Here is a 21,888-nt window from a genome sequence, read left to right on the forward strand (position 1 = left end):
TCACTAAACAAAGAGGCATTTAAATGTTCCCTCATTTAGCCTGAATGGATAGTGCCTATCATGCCCAGCAACTTCATGAGGTGGTGTGATTGCCCAAATCTCAGTGTAACAGTATTTTCCCACAAATCTATACTGTTACAGCGTTTCCAACAGATTTTAACCACCCAATAAATCAATTTCAGGGGAAACACAGGAATCCGTAATAACAAAGCCTGAGATTTTCAGAAGCTACTAATGATTCTGGATCCTGTGTCTTTGCGTATCCAACCTGAGTCACCTTTTCAGGTGGTGGGAGCTCAGCTAATTCTTAATTTCTCATGTTGGGCACCCAAAGTCACTAGTTACTTTGGAAAGTCTTGGCCAGAGCTCCTAAAACACCTGCTTTTATCTGTTCCTGACTGCTCTGTTACCAAAAGGGTTTGTTCACAACCTTTATTCATTGATTCAGCCTTAATGTGAACATTATGTCCCGGCAACTGAGTTCAACAGGAAATACTTTCCTTTGCTGTGGCTGGCACAAAAGTTATTATGCAACTCAGCTGTAATCTTCAAACGTACATTCTGCAAATCATCTGGTGTACTCTTTTTAAAGAGATGCTTTGTCAATCCAGGCTGGAATTATCCTATTAGCAAAATATGGCTTGGTAGGTCTACTTTAGTATTCAGTAACATAGATCCCATTTTTTATGCTTGTTAGATTATAAAGAGAATAAAGGCAATGGGGTTGCATGGGCATAAATGTGAGAGAACTGGTCCTACAGCCTAGTCAGCATTACTCCTTCTTCTTTGTCCTATGATAAGAACATATTTTATCAAGGCAAATCAAATCGGTTCACATTCCAGGAGAATAAAGCAGATCTTTTGTGGGGGCGTTCAAAAATAGGCACAGTTTCCTAATGAATCTAAAAACTGCATCTCATTTTAAGAGGTTTTGCCAAGAAAGGGACAGGGGGAGAATTTCCCATATTCCATGCAATAGAATGTTCAAGATAGAGTGTTCCCCTTTGAGCTTCATCTTACAATATTAAAGCTAGATCAAGTTCTCACATTCATTATAAATATACATTATAGGCCTGGAGGAGAACTGCCAGTTTCTTGCAGAAAAAATATCTATCTGGGAAGAAGAGAAAAACTCCGCTAGGTTTCCCTCCCAATTTCCCCCCGACTGCTGTCTCAGGGGCAGGGTTTGCCTTCCCACCACAAACAAGCATTCAACCTCCCCCACTCACTATTAAACAAAAAAAAAAAAAAAAAAAAAAGAAAAACACAACCCCACATCCACTGGAAGCACAGAGTTTTACTGTAGCGGCCCTATGCTTTTGTAGGGTCTCCTGTCAAAGCTGCCATTTTCTTCAGTTCCATGATAGCATGGCCTGAAGGAGGGCTACCTAAAGTTAGCACAGCTTCAGCAGGTATTAACTTTTTAGCAGATTTACGGCAGGCTGCCTGAAAGGCAGTGCAGAGTCTCCTTTCCTCTCCCCGCGCAGCTGCTGGGGAAATGATCCCCTCCCCTGCACTAGAATAATCAAAAGTGCCAAGTTTCAGTAGAGGCTGCTAGAACGGGATGAGTAACCTGCTTTCTTAGAGGCTGAAGTTCCCACACAATGCATAGCCCAACCTTCAGCCTCAAAGGAAGTCTGTGGCTGCCTGCGACTGTGCTGTTGAGCCGGGGGTGGGGGGTGGGGAAGAGAAGGCAGAGGGAGGTAGTCAACCTCAGTGGCCGACAGGAAAACACAGGAAATATCACAAAACATGAATAAAAGGCACTAAACTTAAAGTTGTCCATTTTTGCTCTCGCTTTACACTCCTTCCTTCTTCCACCTTCCACTCGCTCTACAAGTTTGCTTTTTTTTCTCTATTATTTCTCCCCCTGCACCAAATTTTTTTCCATTTATTTTCTTTGTAAAGCACCCCAACCTATCCCCTTATTCTGGGACTGGTGTCTTAGAGGCTAGTAGGGTGTGGCCCCTTACTACGTGCCACATCCTGGCCAAAATTCAGAAGAAATGTCTGGAAGAAACAACTGTATGACCTCCTTCCCTGAAGGATTACATGGTTACAGAAACTGACTGGGAACCGGAACAAAAGGGTTCTATTCATGGCATTACCACAGACTGACCTTGCATGACCTTGGGCAAGTTGCCTAACCTCACTCTGGTTCTCCATTTGTTCCTAATGCTGCCCTGATGGGGACTCCACCCACTTGCAAAGACATCAGCATCTGGGCAAGAGTCTTCACATCTTAAGTAGGAAACATGGGTCCACTGGAAACTCACAGGGGCTGTTCAGTCAGGGACCAGATTAAAGAATGTGCATTGCCTGGACCCGGGGGAAACAATTTTTACTTCGTAAGTGCAGGCTTCAGTCCTTTCAGGAAATCTTACCAGGAAACTCTGAGTAACCCATCCACATAGGAGCAATGGTTACAGTCTATGCAGCCAATACACAAATCATAATGACATCCAGGAAGTGCGTACTTCACCCTACCTGACTTTCTTTATACTGGCAAAAGTAGGTCAACTGAAAATTAGAAACTAGAAAAAAAGGCTAAATAAATCAATCCAACAGCAATAAACTGATACTAGGAATACCCGCAACGACAATTTCACACCCTCAAACATCTCCCCTAAATAGATCCCCTTTAATTTCCAGCACCCACCCGGACGTAGCTAACAATGAGTGCTCAGTTTCAAAAACCTGTTTTAAACATACACATACACATGTAGGGCAGCTTGCAGGCAGTAGACCCTAGGGCTGCAGATAAAGGACTTCAGTGACGGGATAGCTCAGTGGTTTGAGCATTGGCCTGCTAAACCCAGGGTTGTGAGTTCAATCCTTGAGGGGGCCATTGAGGGATCTGGGGCAAACATTGGGGACTGGCCCTGCTTTGAGCAGGGGGTTGGACTAGATGACCTTCTGAGGTCCCTTCCAACCCTGATATTCTATGATTCTATGAGGGTGGCAGGGGGGGAAACAAAGCAAGGACAGGAGACAGATGGCTGGTGAAGCACTAAGCCATTGTGTAAGGCTGAGGCTCTGGCGCCTACTCTAATCAGACTGCTTGCAGGCATTCCCCAGCTCACTCCCTGGGCCTCAGACACCTGGCTGTACAGGTGCTGAGGGGGCAGGGCAGGCAGTCCCTCTGTCCAGAGAAGGACCTCTCCTCCTTCTCTCTGGCCTGGAGCGTGGCAGCTTGCAGGCCCTTGGAGTCAATTGCGGGGGACAAGCCAGAGCCATGGAGTCTCCTGGCTGGGCCAGGCATGCCTGTTTCGGCAAGAGCAGGGGAGCTGGTTGGAGGATGACCCGCTCTAAGACTCAAAACCTTCGAGGCCTAGGAGCTCTCCAAGACCCTAACCATAGAGACTTTGCCTGGAGCACAGCCCCTAACCCACATACCTCCACAGAAATCTAGCTAGAGCACTGGGCAGCGTGGACAGAGTGGTGCCAGAGAGGCAGTCACTGCAGTCAGAGGACTGTGGCTATCGGGCGGTTTGCAGGCCACTCGTTGGGTGGGTGGCAGGTGACATTACCACTCCCATGTGTTCTAAAATTATAAGTCAGACTCCCCTGGGAGAATAGCTTCAAAATAATGAAATCTGGGTTATTTCTGCTTGCCTTCTGAACCATCAGCATTCATTTGAGTCGCATATCAGGCTTTTCTCCGCAATCATGAGGGCTAGAATATTAGCTCTCATTTAAAAAAATAACAAAGTGAGCCTCATGCAATCAGTTGTACGCAGGCACAGGGATTTTAAGAAAAAACACCACATATCACAGCACTTATGATAAAATTGCAAGAGTTATCAATGCCGGGAGTCGGAAGAGAGGACATGAAGAAATGTGTGTGTGTGTGTGGGGACCACGAAAAAGGGGGAAGATGAGAGAAGCTAGGAATGGAGGGGAAAGGGAAGCCACGGGGGATACAGGAGGGAGCTTAAGGACAAACGGGACATGGACAAACTCAAAATTGGGGAACGGGAACCCAGCCAGAAACTAAAGGAGGGGGAAATGGAAACAGGGAAAGCAAGTTTATGCAAAGGAGAAAATGAATAAATAAATATGGAAATGATAAAAGGCCCTGTTTTGCATAAAATCTCCAAATTTCTGGTCTTAACTGCCTTTAGTAAGCATGGGCTAAGTACCTCTGTCCTTTCGGAAGTTCCCATCCGACTTTCCCCACACTTCTAGGCTCTCTCTCCTCAGCCATTTATTAGCGTAGCTTTTTGATTCATTCAGGTGTATCTGGTGGCTATTCCCAGCCTCCTTAAACTAGGTAATTTTCTGAAAAGGTACCTTCATTACTATGGAAACTGGAACCAAAACGAGGGCTCTAGTCAGAAAGCTTTGGGAATAAGTTTGGTTTTGCACTCACTGTTTAAAAAGAAACAAATTGTAGTTACATGTCATCCCTCTCCTTCAAACACCACAGGGAAAAACAGGCAGGGGCCCATCCACAAATGGTAAATCCTGCAGAATTATCATTAATACTGCTACTTTACACTTTCCTACCTACTAAGAGAACTGTGAATGTATTAATGCTAATAAAGCACTCCATTTCTCAGATGAAAGTGCAAAGCATGATTAATACAAGAGACTGGGGTTTTATGTAAGATCTCTGCATATTTTTATTACTTCCTTATCTTGCCCAACAGAGAACTAAAATAATTTGCTCTTTGCCTTCCTGCCTCAATAGTGTTTTGAACTATCGATTGGCTAGCCAGGAGCCGACTCTGTGATCTACATTAATATTGTAATACTTTACATTTCTATAGCACCTTTCCCCTGAGATTCTCAAAATACTTCCATTAGTCTACCAAAAAAACCCTCTGGTAGGCTAGTAGGGAGCCCCATTTTACACGTAGGAAACGGAGGCAAAGAATACATAAAACACATGCTAAGAAGCACCTTTTACTTATCCAGCCTTAGAGAAACAGCCTTTAGAAGAGTAATGCTAGCAGAAAAAGAAAACATATATATGCCATTACAATTCACCTCTTTTTCACTAGCTAAGATTTTTTTCCCTTTACTGTTCATTCCTGGGAAATGCTTCATGGCCAAAACACAATTGCTGACTTTAGCATCTATGCATTTTGCTCTAAGGACAGATTGTACTGATCTCATTCCATGAAGGCTAATGTACAGCCAACATCTGTAAGGCCCCATGGACATAACCTTATGGAGGCTGGGTGCTGTACTAGCTCTTAAATTAGTAGGCAGCAAAAGACTGTGTATGATTTGGCTCCAGCTCCTTTTGAACTCGGTTGGCAAAGATGGATGACAGCTGAGCAGCATCTTGTTATTGTTAGGTGCAAAGGGAGAGGACCCGAGGAGGGACAATGTGCAACATACCATTTTATCAGTAACCTGGCAACTAACCACAGACACTTGAAATAAGCCATTTGCCACAGTTATTACTAGAACAGGATTCTTCAATAACTACTCAAGTTGTTTGTCTTCATTTTCTTTAGCGTGCACACAATACTGTTGAGCAATATGCCTGTCTGAACTTGATAGCAGTGAGTACTGTGTGAGCAGGGCATTCCCTCCAGAGTCTCTTAATGACTCACTGAGGAGGCCTGGAGCTAGTTCACATCTTCAGCAGGATATGGAAAGTGCGTCAAGTCTGGTACGTGATGATAAACATGCTGCTTTGGGTCAGCTTCGTTGCTTTTACTAGACAGTTTTAGTTCAAGCCATTTGCAAACAATGATTTTAAGATATAAAACAATCCAGACCAAAAACAGTGCGCCTAATTCAGCCTGGACACGAAGTAGGCACCATTCCCAATGAGCTCGAGGAAGAATCTTGTGCATTGTGTTAAGTTACAACTCTTCTCTACACATGGATGAAGCAAAAGTACGATGTTCTGAACCAAGTTTATTTTTCTGATTCATGGTAGAAACTGGAAAGTACAGGTTGCACAGAGCTACGCTGTGTGAAGAAGGAAATGATCCTTTAGTGGCTTTGTTATGAAAGGAAGTGAGGCTGCAAGTTGCTAAATGTACATAAAATCAATTTGTAAACTCAACCCAGAAGGAAAATAGGAAACTTTATTTTCTTGTCTTCTAAGTCAATACGCTGGCTAGCTTTATTATAGCATTTCATTTTAAAACAAAACAAAAAAATCCGTTGGAAAGCGGGAGGATGCTGTTCCTACAACTTCTTCATTTGCAACTTGCATCTTTCACATTATCCTTTGACTAATAGGGGTCTGGTAAGTTGGCTCCTCCATCACCTAGCTGCTGAAAGAGAAAGCTTTCTGTCTCTTCTCCACCCCACTTTATGCTGCTGGCTGATGTGAAGGGGGTGTCTCTACAATCCTTCAAACCCTATCCATCTTTGTTGAGACCTCTTCCCTGTGAATGGACTGAATATAGAGAAGGAAGGCATTATATTAAGAAGCCAGTATCCAGTGTATGGGTCCTGATATCTGTCCCAAGAAACAGTGGCAGATGTGGGTAATTTTTTCTGAAAGGTAGGAGGATAAATGCTTTGCAGAAGCAGATGTTGAGCTCTGGAGTTGAATGAAGATATTTCAAGTTAACGAGTCCGGATGCACATTTTAGGCAATTCACCTTAATTGTTATCAGTGTAATAGGTCATAACAATAAGCCACCACAGTAAAGCCCACAGAGATATTAAAAATTAAAGTTACTGTACAAACACAATGGCTAAATTTTCAAATCTTAGTAACTTAAGTCTAGATCATCCCTATTATACAGGAATACCCACAAAAATTACCCGTGTCAGCTTCTGCCATGCACAAGTGTGTGTGTTTGTCTATCTGTCCCTCCCTCCAATGGAAAAAAGGTGTCAGAATCACAACACAGATGCCCCAAAATCTGTAGATTGCAGAGGGCCATCCACATGGTGGTCCTGTTCATCTGCAGCAGCTCTCGTTCCCCTCTTTGTCACTGCAGTTCCTTCACTGCTGCAAGGAAAGCTACATTTTTAACTTCGGTACCTACATCTTGATTGTGGAGAGATTTGCGATTGTTAATTTTCACCACCATTCCTTCTGTTGTTCTTTTTGCAATCTTTCATTAATTACACCCAGAAAGACATTTAAACCATAGTCATTTCCATGCTGTTTACACTTTATTGTTTATCAGTCTATCCACGCATCTGTACTGAACTCATCTCTGTGGTATCTGACTATCCCAGTCCTGCTGCTAATCTTCTTCATTTTCTGTTCCTATCAATAAAGAGACTAAGCCAAGGCACCACACTTCTATTTTACCCCTGAGACAGCCAGACTGTCTGGCTGGTAAAATAGGTTGTCTCTCTTTGAATATAAAATAGTCTAAATACAAAATTACAGTGATGACTTTAAAGAAAGATCTGGAATGACCCAGTTCCATAAGGGGTCAAGTACTCACAAATTAACTTAAAAGCAAATTATGCACCTTTGAAAAATCAGGCCAATAGCCAACAAGCAGAAAATGTTACGGGCAGTAGCTTTAAATCCTCCACAACCTACAAATCTGAACAGAGCAGAACACGAGACATTTGTTACGTTACAGAAACAAATCATAAATCTGGGAGATGTAGGAAAATGCATTCCAGCAATGTTAGTTTCAAGCTTCTTTGGGGATTTGGGTACTAAACAAAATCCTACAGTTATGGATTCTTCAAACCACCGTATTCTTCAAATATGGATTCAAAGTCTCTGAATCATCTGGATATTGTTTTAAAATAATGTAACAATACCCACAGTATTAGGTTTACAGTCTGCACCAAGAACAAAGGCATTATATACTGTATGCCTAACACTACTCAACAAGATTTATGCACCTACATCTGTTTTTCTAATTAACTGAACTGGAACTAATTGTTTTCTCTGGGAGAAAACTGCACATACAAGATGTTATTCTCCTGAACCAGAGAAGCAACAATTTGTGTTTGTACTGGAGTGGTGTGCCCCACAACAAACAACAGTGAGTGTTTTGATAGACTAATGAGGTGGAAGAAAAAGTACAGTGAGGGCTTGTCTACACTTGAAACTCTACAGGGACACAGCTACAGCACCGCAGCTGCACCGCTGTTATGCTTCAGTGTAGACACTACCTATGCCAACAGGAGGCAGTCTCCCATCAGCGTAGGTAATCCACCTCCCTGAGAGGCAGCAGCTAGGTTGACAGAAGAATTCTGTTGGGTTGGCCTGAGGTTTTTTTTTAAAAAAATATGCTAACATTAGAAACACGACTTCAGTACCCAGATAAAACCAAAGATCGTTGTGCAGTTTCATGCTACAAAAGGGGTTCCGTGTCCCTCAGTGAATTGGCAAAGCCACCCAATCCAGCATAAATTGCTCAAACACGTGTGGAACATTTTGCTGTGACACGATCCTACTGACCTAGGTAACCATACACGCTCTGGCTGAGCTGTAGAGGTGGCCCTGATTAATATCCCCCCACAAGCTAATATTTGTATTGCAAAATTTGTGTTTTTTCATAATCCATAGAATAAACGCAGCAAGAACATTTGCCAAGTAGTAACTGAATCCAATTTGCTTTTACTCTCTTGCCTGATCTTTTTGGGACGTTAAGACATGCCAAGAACTGCATAGGGTATTTTACATATACTCCTTTGGCTTAATTTGCAAGTATTAAAGTCTCACTAACAAAGTCTAAATGCTGTGAGCTATTGACATTTCGTCAATCTTCAAAGAATCTCTCAGTATGGATATGATTAATGTACGTGGCAGCAAATAGTGAAAAGGATATCTATTGTGCACAGAACCATTTAGAAATCTTGAAAATCCTTTTGCATTCCCTTTGTTCCACAGTCTCTCCTTCGCCTGGCTGAGAATAAAGACACAGTCACCGGTTATGCTATAGCTGGTTCCCACCATTCCGATCCTCACTGAGCTGTGCATTCAAGCAAAAAAAGGAACAAACATAAACAACTTCATTCCCATCCATCTACTAGAAAGGAACTCACAGATGCTCCATTATATAACTCCCACTGGAACAGATGAGGCAGAAGATTTGTATAAAAAAAGGGGAAGACTCAGACAAAACAGAGGGTCATTGTAATTGTTTTCATTGATAATCTGTTAACCAATGTTAACACCACTGACATGCTACTTATGCTTTTCCCCCCCTCCGTTTAAAAAAATAAACGTTAGTTGGCCCTGAGAATCACTCTAATTTACTCCTCTTCAGAAACGGTGCAAATATCAGATAAGATTAAGTTCATTTAAAGAATGTGAGAAGAGAAAGGAAAAAAAGCATGACACATTTATTTAATTTGAATTTTAATTATGTATATAAATAGTAACAAGAGATTGAGGAGTTTTGAGACTTGCTACTTGCGGTGCAGATCCTTCAGTAGGATCTGCATGGGCAGACCTTTAAAGCTCTCCGGATGCTGTTGCAGGACTGAGGCCTAAAAGTTTCCAGCTGACAAATTCTAGGCAACGTCCATTCACAGAGAATCCATCCCAGAGTACCAGATAGTGCAAAGTCAGTCTTTCCTGAGGCAGAACACAGGTTAACTATACTTGGAATCAAAACAGATTCTTCAGTCATCTTCCTCTCTCTCTCTCTCTCTCTCTCTCTCTCTGTGTATATATAGAAAAATGTTGATCTTGTCTAAATCTTCTATGCACCTGTGTCCAAAGGAGGGAAGGAAATAAAATTAATACCGTAGGCTTATTTTTTGCCACTGCTGATTTGCAATTAAAAACCATACTTATTTTGGTTTGCAATTTAATCAACAATTGCTCAAGGCACATTCTAATAAATATAGATATCTTTGTAGTGCAGTGATTTACTTATTTGTATTACAGTAGAACTCATTGTGCTAGGTGCTGTACAAACCCACACAACAAGACCCTGCTGCAAGGAGCTCATACTGTAACTATCACATAAGCCACAGAGAACTTCACTCCTCTGGCTGGGGTATGTTGTGACTGGGGAACATAAGGAGTGGGGAGAGCACTCTCCAACAATACATCCCAACTTGAATTTGCGTAACCAATACGTTTTACCACTGAGCAACTTTTCATGCCTGTTAAATATACAGGACCTGATTCTAATCTGATTTACACTCGTGTAAACCCAGAGTAACTGCATTAAAGTTAACAAAATTAGATAGATGAAGAACCAACAGTAAACATTAATTTTGGGGACCCACCACTATACCCCCTCCCCAATTCCCCTTCTCCAGCCCCCTACTCCTCCCTCCCTGTCTCAGCCCAACCCCACTGCTCAGCTCCTACCAGCCCCCATGCTGTCCTCTCCCAGCCCTGCCCCCTCCTACAGCCCCCGCCACCTTTCCTCTCCCCATCTAGCCACGATTGCTACCAGGCTGCTGACTTTCCACTTTTTGCCCCTGTCTGCTTCCTCCACACTGACATTTCCTGGTGCCTAGGGGAAGTGAAATTGTGGGATTTGGGGGTGCCTTTGGGGCACCAAGACTCTTCTCAAAACCCACCATTTGGGAAACATTGCTAAAGGGGGTCTCCACAGCATCACTGCAAAGTCATTCTGTCCTAACAGCATAACCCAAAGACCTGTCCTATAGCAAGTTCAGATGAGTGAGGGCAGGATTTTGCCCAGGCCTGCGGACAGCAATTCCGGGCCCCAGGGCAGAACAGTCAATGAGCCCTCTAGAAAGGGATGTGCCCGCCTGACTGCCTTTGCCACCACCGGTACCACCCCATGTGCGCCTAGGAGCCAGGACTGGATTAACTTTTTGTGGGCCCGGTGCCAAACATATTTGTGGGCCCCATGAGGGCAATGAAGCATGGCACGGGGAGGTCAGTACCCAGAGCGAGGGGCTGGCCAGGGGCAATGGGGCATGGCATGGATGGGGCTGCCCCGCTCTGTCCAGCCGAGTGCAAGAGCACTGTTTACTGACTGGTAGCCACCAGACTCCCACTGGCCTGCCCAGCACTGTGCTGCAAGTGTGCCCCTTCCCCTTGGGGGGGGGCAGGGTGGGCCCATGCCGTGCCACACAGCCCCCCCACCCAACACCCCCCAACTCGCTATGCCCAGCCTCCCCCACCCACAGCCCCACCACAACTGCCCAGCGCCCTGCACACCACCATCCCTGTCCAGAACTCCCCCCTGCCCACAGCCCTACCGCAACTGCCCAGCACCCCAACACACACAGATTGCCCCAACCCTGCATGACCCAATGCCCTTCCCCACAGCCCCTCCACTACAACTACACAGCACTCCACACAGACCCCCCCACTGCCTAGTGCCCCAATACACACAGGCTGCCCACCTGCCCAGCAACCCCCAACAAACCCCATCTAGCACTCCAAAACACACAAACCTTCCTCACTGCCCAGCGCCCCCCACCCCCTCTCTCCCCCAGACCCACTCCTCCATGCCTTGACCCCCGGCCGCACTCACCAGCCCTGCTGAGTCAGCACAGAGCAGGAATCCCCTCTCCCAGCACAGTCCTAGGGGGCAGAACAGCTGAAGCTTGGGAACACAGAGCAGTCCCACCCCCTCAGGATCCCACCCAGTCCTCCTTGCCGGTGCCTGCAGCAGAGGGGAGGCATTTCCTTGCAGGGGCGGCATGGGGCAGCCACCGACTTCCCCAGCCCGCTGCTTCTGCAGCGCAGGCCCTGCTGCCCGCCCAGGCGATTAAAAGGGCCGGGGCTCCTGGCCACCACCATTGCTACCCCAGCAGCGGCAGCCGGGGTGGGGGGTGCCCTTTTAAATCATACAGGTCCCTGGGCAATTACCCCTTTGCCCCTCCCTGTCGGCAGGCCTGATTTTGCCCTATTTTAGTAGCCAGAATCAAATATTAGTATTGCAAGTGACTTAAAAGGAGAATGAAATAAAAAGAAAAAAGCACAATCTGACATATTTAAGCATATATCCTAAGCAGTGTAAGTAGAAAAAATGTATCTTGTTAAAAAATTACAGTACTGATCTCCAGCACTGGGATTACCGAAATCTAACAAAATGCCCTGACTCAAGAAAAGTCTATGGATTCTAATCTAAACAGCGATCACAAATCACCAGCCATTCCTCAGCACAGCTGACAACAGACACAGAATTGAGCTTTCACCATCTGGTTCCCTCAGGCCAAGGACTGAGGTTTTTAAGTGGCTCAATGTATAAAAAGTTCATTGTAGCTTCTCTACAGACAACTTGTGGAAAAGTAAGTGGTATTTCAAGGGCTACACTTCCCTCTTTTAACCATTCAAACATATTTAAATTAAATGTTTAAAAGAGTTAAGTAAATAGATATGGTAAAATGGACACCAGAGACACTTCACAAATCAGGACTTTAGACACCAGCTTGCACTGGAGATGTTGTTCAAACTTATTTGCATAATGTGAGTCCAGTACTGGGACTGATAAATTTTGGGAACAGAGCTTTGAAAAATATAAATGTGTAAAGTGAACGTTAAGAGTATGATTCCCCCCTCCCTTTGCTTAGAGACAAATAATTTAGGTAAGTTCTCAAAAGGTGAAATAAAAACATCTTAAAATAGGTCTATTTGTACATAAAATATCTAGTGGTATTGGAAGGACAATTTAATGTTTCTGATTAACCTGACACTTGCAGACTCATCTTTATATACAGAAGACAATATTAACATTTTTGTAGCATTTAGATCCTTCCTAATTCACAGTGAAAAATACTTTAATTACACATCCTCTTCCTTTCTGTTTTCCCTCATGCCTCTAACTCAAGACAAACCTTTTCTCCTCTTTCTTGTGTTTATTTCTATTTTAGGTAGCTAGTTTGAAAAAGGTAAATACATTTTTATTGTTGTAGTTAAAGTTTGAAATAATGTCTATGAATCAGTCACTCAGTCTACTTTTGGAATGGTCAGGAGTTAGCTACAGTAATTACGAATACATTAATGGAAACATTAAAGTGCAACTCTGCTCTTAAAAGTGACTATGTAAAAATGAGGCATTGTTATTCAAGAGATGTGTGCATTCAGTCATAACTGCAGAACCTTTGTTAGTGCCGATGACTCATGAAATTCAATGACCTCAACCTGTTTTTCAAACCTAGATGGAGTTTACAGGGCTGGCAGTTGAGGTGGGGGAGGAACATTTTGCTTGTAAACTGAGCTTATTTGATACAGAAGTCTTTGAGAAACAAACACAAACCCACAATATCACTTTTATAGTCACTTTCTAGAGTAGAATCATTCTTCTGTATAACACAGATTAAAATGGTAGAGATGAGTGTACTGGGAGGGAAGCCCAGAGAACTGACAATGCATCTGTCAACCACATTGTCAATCTTGCAGACAAAACCAAACCAAACATTTCTATACTGTATTTGCAAACTTCAAAGCAGCACTTAAAAAAATTAGCTGGCTATATAACGATGATATGTATATTTTAAACAGGTCCACTATCTTATCAAATAAAATATAGGGGCAGCAGTTTAATGCAAACCTCATTCATGCCACAGATTAATCTATATTATTAACAATAAACAGTAGTAATACTCTTCAGTTACATAGCATTTTTTGTCCTGTGATCTTAACCTGTTTTAAAAAGGTTGATTATCACCCTCATTCCAGGAATGTGGAAACTGAAGGCTAGAGTGGTCATGTGAAGGCTCTGAAGGCTAGAGTGGTCATTGCCCACTAGTGAGTCAGTAGCAAAACCTGAATTAGAACTCACATCACTTCCACGTCTCCTGGTCTGAGCACTGGACAATACTGCCTTCATTTGCCTAGACTGTTTTGCGAAACAATTGTGACCAATCCTTATCCCTTACCTGTTTGATGGGAAGTGATGGCGCATTCTACTTCATGGTTCTTTCTTCACCTGAATTGACGTGTACCTCCACTGGCATGTCATTGTCGGCTTCAGGCTTAAAAAGAAAACACACTATTTAAAATGAAGCCCAACCCAGGGTAAGCAATTCTGCCAGAACAGAAACCCTCTTCAAGAGCTAAAAAGAACAGTTACTTACCCTACACAGTAACTGTGGCTCTTCAAGATGATGTAATCAGTGTGGATCCCACTATAGGTGTGCACGCGCCCCACATGAACAAGGCTGGGTTTTTTGAATGCTAGTGTCAGTCAGTGCATGCGTCTGCATCCCTTCAACCAAAGGCATAAAGGGCCAGGTGTCCACAACTTTCCTTCAGTTCCCTCACAAGTCAAAGCCTGTGTTGCTGAGGTCTCCAAAAAGCAGGGACAGAGGGCAGGCCATGGGATCCACACTGACTACTACACCTCAAAGAACCAGAGGTACTGCAGGGCACATAAATTCATTTTTATTGTTGTAGTTAAAGTTTGAAATAATGTCTATGAATCAGTCACTCAGCCTACTTTTGGAATTGTCAGGAGTTAGCTACAGTAATTATGAATACATTAATGGAAACATTAAAGTGCAGCTCTATTCTTAAAAGTGACTACGTGTAATTCAATCATATCTGCATAACCTTTGTTAATGCTCATCTCCCTCTCTGGGTATGTGTCAGTCTTGTTCTCCCTGTAGGTGGCTGGCAAGCAGTATTCTCTCCGGACATGTGAGTAAGGAGTATCAATCAAATGGCTGACTGAAGAACAACAGCTCTTTCGAACTTAGCATATGCTCTGGTTGCCATGTCAAGAGTATAATAAAAGCCAATGGGCTGCTCCACATGGCTGCCGGACAGATCTTGGAGATCAACACTTTTCTGAAGCAGACCACGGATGTTGCTTATGTCCTAGTGAAGTGTGCCTTGAGGTTCAATGGGAGCAGCTCACCAGCCAACTAACAGCAGGTGGAAATACACTGTGCGATCCCCTTTGAGATTCTCTGGGATGAGATAGCTTGGCCTTTCAATGTGCTGTATATGGCCACCAAGAAGCACAGAGAAAATCTGAAAGGCTTGGTCCCAGGGGTGATGGGTGGAGCCCCCCTTTGGGGAAGCTAGCCCCCGGCTCCACCCCTTCCTCCCTCGACCCCCTCACCCCACAGCCAGAGCCACAAGTGCCCCCCCGATGGCTGGAGGCGCCCCGGGCCAGCCAGAGCCACAGCCGCGCCTCCCCTCTCTAGACCCCAAGCTGCCCTGGGGAAAAGTGTCTCACTCTCGCTAAGAAGCTTTAGATATGGCCCATGCAGGTTCCGGGGCGGCTGAGGAGGCGGTATTTGCTACTCCGCTTCCTGGAGTCCAGAGAGATTACTGATGAAACCAGGAAGCTGAATAGCACATACCACCTCCTCAGCCATCCCAGAACCTGCATGAGCATAATAAAGCAAAAACTTCCCCCCAAACCCCGCAACTGGGGGTCTGGTAGCTGCAGCAGTGCCAGGGGAGGCTCAGCCTCCCCTGGCCTATTATACCCACTGCCCATGCTTGGTCCTGTTGATGTCATAAAGTAAGACCCTGAAAATATCAAGAGTATAAAGCTTCTTTTCTCTGGGCGAAGAATGTGGCTTCAAGAAGACGACTGGTAAGGTAATAGACCAGCTCAGGTGCAATTCCAAGACCACTTTAGGGATGAACTTAAAGTGTGGTTTCATTACCACTTTGTCCTTGTGGAAGGATGTATCTGGTGATCCAGCCATAAAAAGTTACAGTTCACTGACTCTCCACGGTGATATGATGATTACAAGAAAGAGGGTTTTGATGGTGAGTTGGTTTAATGAACACTCTGCTAATCGTTTGAATGGAGGCTCCATACACTGTAGGAGAACAACATTAAGCTCTCATATGGGAGTCGGGTCTCTAAATGGAGGGTAGGTATGAAGAAGACCCTTGAGGCACACGAGACTGAATGAGCCCGCACTGGGGCATAAGACGCTGATACTACTGCAAGATGGATTTTAAGGGAGCTAGACAGTAGACCTGCCTGTATCAGGAGAAGTACATAGTCCAGAATCTTTATTGTCAGAGCCTCTACTGAATTCACATAGTTCTGGGCTGTCTATGGGAAATCTTTTCCATTTCGAGGAACAGTTTTCCTGGTGGAAGGTTCCTACCTTTGTAAAATAATTTCCCGGTCCTGCTAATCCAGCCAACGTGTCCAGCGATTATGGGTCTGGTTGCAATATTTGACCCTGGTTCTGTGATAGCATGCCCAGACAGGTGGGAAGACATATGAGAGGCTGACTGGATATCTGACAGAATGAGCTGCCTCAGCCAGTAGGGAACTATCATGACGACTGTAGGATTATATATGATCTTGGATATTATCTTGAGGATTAGGGGGATCGGTGACAAGGCATTTAGGAGTCCTCAAGAACACCAGAGTAGAAAGGCATCCAGAAGGGAGCTGAAGCTCACACCTCCTTTTGGAGCATAAGTCCACGCTGATCGATAATAAGTGTGGGAATACATCTAAAATGGGAGCCCCCCACTGGTGAAATATCAGGTCCAGGATGGATTTTTGCAGTGGACACTCATGGCTGGCTACCACATTCTTGTTCAGAAAAGTCTGTTGTGTTGTTGCTGCCCCCTGGTAGGTGCAGCGCTAACGGGTCACTCTATACTGATAGCACTATTCCCAAAACCCAATTGTCTTGGGGGGGGGGGGAGGAAGATGTTCAAGCCCCTACTTGTTTGCTTATATAGCACATCAACAACATGTAGCCCCTCAGGATCTGCACTGCCGAGTTCTGGAAGACAGGAAGAAAAGCTACAGCCCTCAGTTCCAAAATGTTCACATGGAGTTCAATATCATCCTGAGACCACATTTTGAAGTGGTTCAGGTGTGCACCCCAGCCTGTCTCTGATGCATCTGTGTCCAAGGTCGTCGTCTGAGAGAGGACTGAGAAGGGCACTCCCTTTCTTGCATGGCGACTAGAGCCACTGAACATGAGCTCCCACAGGACTTGGGGCGAGATCATGACTTGTTTGTCCGCATGATGGCTGGATAGGGAGTAGACAACCCTCAGCCATCATTGTAGAGGCTGCAGGTGAAGTCTGATAAGCAGCAGCACATACTTGCATGTGGAACATAGCCAAGGAGCCCCAGTACACAATATCATTGATCACGTCCATGTGTCCTGCACTACTGACTGAAGGAACCAGAACCTGTACTCTAGCAGGAAAACTTTTCCCAAACTGGAGTCAAGTAGAGAGCCTATGACCTATATCATCTGCGCAAGTGCGAGAGACACTTCTCGTAGTCCACCAGGAGTCCCCAAGTAGAACAGGGAAGGGTATGGTCTAGGGCTGTTACAATTTCCTCCTGGAACATGCCCCAATCAGCCAAGTGTCTAGGTATAGGTTGACATGGATTCCCCATTTCCTTAGATGTGTCACCATTATGGCCAGGCACTTGGTAAAATCTCTCGGTGCTGTAGAGAGTCCAAAGGGCAGAATCCTGTACTAATAAAGGTTGGACTCTACTGTGAACCTTGGGTACTTCCTGTGGGCCAGATGGATGGCAGTGTTTATCCTGCAAGTTCACAGCCACAAACCAGCCTTGAGCTTGGAGCAATGGAAAGATGGCGGCAAGCATGACTACTTGAACTGGAGATAGCATATATATTTGTTGAGCCTTCTCAGTCTAGGATAAGATAAAAACCCATTCTTCTTTAGAATAAAGAAATACCAGGAATAGAAGCCTCTTCCCCTGAGGGGATTCCTCTATGGCTCCTAAACAAAGCAACAAGGCCACTTCTGTTCAAAATAGGCTCTCGTGAGAAGGGTCCCCAAAGAGAACATGGAAGGGGGCAGTCAGCGGAACTGGATGGAGTAGTCATGGGCATTGATGTCCAGCACATATCTGTCTGAGGTCCAGGCACGGTGGAATGGAGCAAGATGACTTCCGAATGTCGTGCTCCATGGACTAGTTCTGATGCAGCTCTCAAATGTCTCATCTACTCTGCTGACAAATCTTGGCAGAGTGTGGGGCAAAGATTGAGGAAGGTGGTTGCCCCTTGTTCTACATCAGATGTTTCTTGGTATGGAACTCTATTTGTCGGTGGTAAGATGGAGTACGTTGTCTCTGCTGGTGAAATGGTTGAGGGCGGTACAACTTTCAGTAATGTGGGGAAGCATAGATCCTGAAGGAGTGTAAAGTCATTTTAGAATCTCTCAGCAAACATAGGGTGCTGTCACTCCTTTCAGTGAACATTTCCAAACCCTGGAAGGCCAAGTCCTTAATTATGGCTTGTGCCTTGCAAGGGATGCTCGAAACTAGGAGCCATGACACGCTCTGCATAATCATTGTGGTGGCCACAGACCTGGCTGCAGTGTCCAAGGCATCTATTGCTGCCTGAAAGGCCATCTTGGCCACCAGTTGACCTTCCTTACATAAGAACGGCCATACTGGGTCAGACCAAAAGGTCCATCTAGCCCAGTATCCTGTCTTTCAACAGTGGCCGTTGCCCAGTGCCCCAGAGGGGAATGAACAGAACAAGTAATCATCAAGTGATCCATCCCATCACTCATTCCCAGCTTCTGGCAAACAGAGACTAGGGACACCATCCCTGTCCATTCTGGCTAATGGCCATTGATGGACATATCCTCCATAAATTTATCTAGTTCTTTTTTGAACCCTGTTATAGTCTTGGCTTTCACAACATTCTCTGGCAAGGAATTCCACAGGTTGACTATGCGTTGGGTGAAAAAAATGTCCTTTTATGATATCTTTCAGCTCCTCTCTCCCTTCATGAGGGAGCTTTGCCAGAGAGCTGTAGAGAAAGCAAGGTGACTGCAATCTGCACCAAACTCCTGAAAGGCCTTGAAATTGTACACTGAAGAGGCTACCACCTTGTCCATGGACGATGAGTAGAGGTCCTCAGAAAGTGAAAGCTTTAGATCTTGCTCCTCTCTGTATTCCAGTGACTGAGATCTCGCTAACAAAGCTTTGGGATGGGGGGGCAGGGCTCCTCCTCTTCCGCAACAGCTGGGGGATTGGTGGGCCCCCTACAGCCCCAACAATGCCACAGTAGCATTCCATGTGTACAGATAGGGTGGCAGGTTGAAGGCCAGACCAGCGCCAATCCTGGCATTCTAGTGGTTGAGATCTGTAGAGACCCTCAGGGTCTCTTGGTGGCACCATTCAGACACCAGCAGAGATGGGTCCCTGCTGGACACCAGCAAAAAGGCATGTCCTGGGTATTGTGAGGAGTACAGTTGGCATTGATTGGTAAGGCACTATGAGTGCAGGTGGTGCTGAGAGTGGCTCTGGTGCATCCCGAGTCCATCCTGTCAGTGCCACAGTCAACATCCATGGGGAGTGTTTCTGATGCCAGGCCCAGTGAAGTCTGCTCCTTTCCATCCATCTTCAAGTCCTGCAGGACTTGGTTGAATTGCCACCCAACAGCCTCCTGTCTCTCTGTGAGAAGACATCAAGCTCTTGTCTCCGTGTCTGAGAAAGGCTCTTTCAGCACCCTGCTTCCATTTCTGAGATGTTGACAGCTTTGGTGCCAGGAGCGGTACTGATGCCAATGCTGATGCTGCATCTGGTTTCTCTGCAGAGGTTTTTGGAATCACCTGCCTAACAGATGGAACACTAGAAGATGCAAGCTTGAGCATAAAAGAGGTCTTTGAGATTTAAAGTGGAATCAGATCCAATTGTCCTTATATTCTAGGTCTTGAACCCAGGCCTGAAGAGCTGCTAGGCAGAAGACATCTCCATGCAGCCACTCAGTGTGAGCCACAATCAGCTTGCGCTCCACTACCCATGACCCGCTGAGGACACAGACAAAAGGAAGCCCCACTTCAAGGGGTCTGACGGACAGCAGCCCCCTGGCTCCTGACTTTCTATAAACTCAAGGGATGTTCCAGAAAGTGTCCAGCCAACAGCACAGATCTCCTGTAGCTTTCCTGACCACTCTTGCTCCATGTTCTCGAACTCCTGGCTTGAACCTCACCTCGATTTGGACCTCACCTCCTGACTCAGACCCTGAAAGTTGACTTGGACTCTGATCCTTGGTATCGACCCTGGCTTGGAACTTGACTATGAACTCCTATGCTCCTCTCAGCCTCAAATTTGACCCTGCTCTGACCCCTATTCTCAACAGCCCTGGTCAGGATCCTGACACAGAAGAACCACAGATTGCTCCCGAAGATGGGAGCTTCAGCCTCACGTCTTTCAAATTGCAGGTTCTTGCAGAGAAGCAGAGGAAGACTGAGCCCTTGCCTGTGATGTGGGACTCTCCCAAGCAGAATAGGTATATGCTGTGACCATCTTTCAGAAGAATTAGTTCATCACAGGACAGTCTAGACTTGCTAGATGCCTGCAGGTTTTGAGTCCACCGATTCTAAGTCCCTGTACGGGGGACGGTCTGTATGGGATGAGGGCTGTACAGAGGGGTCTGCTTAGCGGCTTTTGGTTCAACAAGCACTAGAACAGATTAGAATGATCAAAATACAGGAAAAAGTAGTTCTGAAGAGTTTCAGAAAATTTTTAAGAAGTTTGGCCAAACCTAAAGTCTAGCGGTTGCACACCAACTAGAGTCCATCTCACCAGTATGGGTGATAAGAGGGAACTTAGGGAGTGTCACAGTCACCCCACTCTTTATACCCTCACATGGGAGCACACGGCAGGAACACTGCTATTCAAAAAAAGCCCCAGTCTCATGTGCACCTACATTGGGATCCACATTGACGCAAACCCAAAGAACAATCACTTCTTGCAAAATGAAATGGTCAATGAATCTAACGTTCACTTTCTCTCTCCTGCCTCACACGCAAAATTGTTCCCAAAATATTTCTAGATTTAAGTCATCCTGTGTTTGGTTTAACACTAAGTAATGGAAGAACAGTAGTTCAGTAAAAGATGCTTTAACTGATTCATTTTTGTCTGCACTAATTACAGAAGTAGAAAATTTCCCACAGATGTAGATACCATTTTGCATTCTTAGAATTCCGTGTTGACTTATACAATAGACCCCTTTTACACTATACCCTTTGGAAGTGTGTTCTCACGCTACCTCTGCAGTGAACAGAAATTAAAGACTGAAGAAAGGCTTATTAGAGCATCTTTTCAGCCTCCCTGCCAATGCAAGAATGTTCCCTACAGCGTATATTCAAATCTAGTTTTAAATGGGTTTCACTAAGAATATTTCCATAACTTCCACAACTTCCACTGAGAGACTATTCCACAGTCAGACCTTACTACCTGAACAAGTGTTCTGACATTAAGCTTTTGCTTTATTTATTCCATTACTCCTAGTTAAACCCTTTTGAACTTCTCTGTGGTATGAAGCTCTGCTATATCTGCTTCCAAGTGGATTTAGCCTGTTTACATCTGGTTTTAACAACCCCATCTTATGCAATTCCAAAACACTTCCAAATATAAGTGTGCTACTGTAGCATGGGGTTGAAATTTAATTTAATTTTCTCTCTATAGCAATAAAGAATATTTCACTAACCTCACCTAAATACAATCGTGAGCAACAAATTATTTGGAGCGAAGGTTTGACACACAAATTAAAATTTCACAATACAGTTAAACTGTAACGGGAGTTCACAAATAAATTCTAGGAATGAGGAACCACATTTTCTTTTACTTTTTACATCACCAAGCATGCCGTCAACATTTAATAAACAATTATGTTTGTATAATCACTTCAATAGTCCTTTTGGGATGCATTAACTTTTACAGAGACACAAAAATCCCTGCCTTAAAAAGATTACAATCCGATAAGTCCTCATTCATCCACGTGGCTGGATCCTTATGCAGAACCTCATTTAAGCCACGATAGATATGTCAATATGATCAGTACAGATGTGATTGCAGGAGTGGATCCCAATCCTGCAAGGTTTCCCTCACGCATGGTCCTCTTGATTTGGATCAGACACTAACTTATTTCAAACAACTAGGGCTTTTCTTTTTTCTTCTCCCCCGTCCCCTAAACTGCTTTGCAGAATTTCTTCCTACCATGTCTCTCAAAATGTTTGGAGTTTCATACAAATACACTTATAAAATTTAAGTATTGAAGCTTAGTCCAATGGTCTCAGGTTTTTATTTTCTTTATTTAAAGACGTGCATT

General features: G+C 44.6%; 1 protein-coding gene across 4 annotated transcripts in view; it reads right to left on the bottom strand.

Moving 5' to 3' along the window:
- Positions 1-21,888, bottom strand: part of APOO (apolipoprotein O) — a 105,718-nt gene that overhangs the window by 25,381 nt on the left and 58,449 nt on the right. For 2 of the 4 annotated variants that reach the window (XM_084640805.1, XM_084640808.1), the window contains exons 8-9: positions 13,720-13,815; positions 9,229-9,613 (exon numbers count right to left, since the gene is read on the bottom strand). In XM_084640805.1, the coding sequence (XP_084496931.1) occupies positions 13,747-13,815 (69 nt within the window). In that variant the 3' untranslated portion in view covers positions 9,229-9,613; positions 13,720-13,746. Of the gene's footprint in view, positions 1-9,228; positions 9,614-13,719; positions 13,816-21,888 lie in introns of those variants that run through there. The other 2 variants (XM_084640806.1, XM_084640807.1) reach the window with 1 other exon arrangement.

Source organism: Lepidochelys olivacea (genome assembly GCF_965140295.1).
Source record: "Lepidochelys olivacea isolate rLepOli2 genome assembly, chromosome: 1".
In the NCBI taxonomy this organism is placed as follows: domain Eukaryota; kingdom Metazoa; phylum Chordata; order Testudines; family Cheloniidae; genus Lepidochelys; species Lepidochelys olivacea.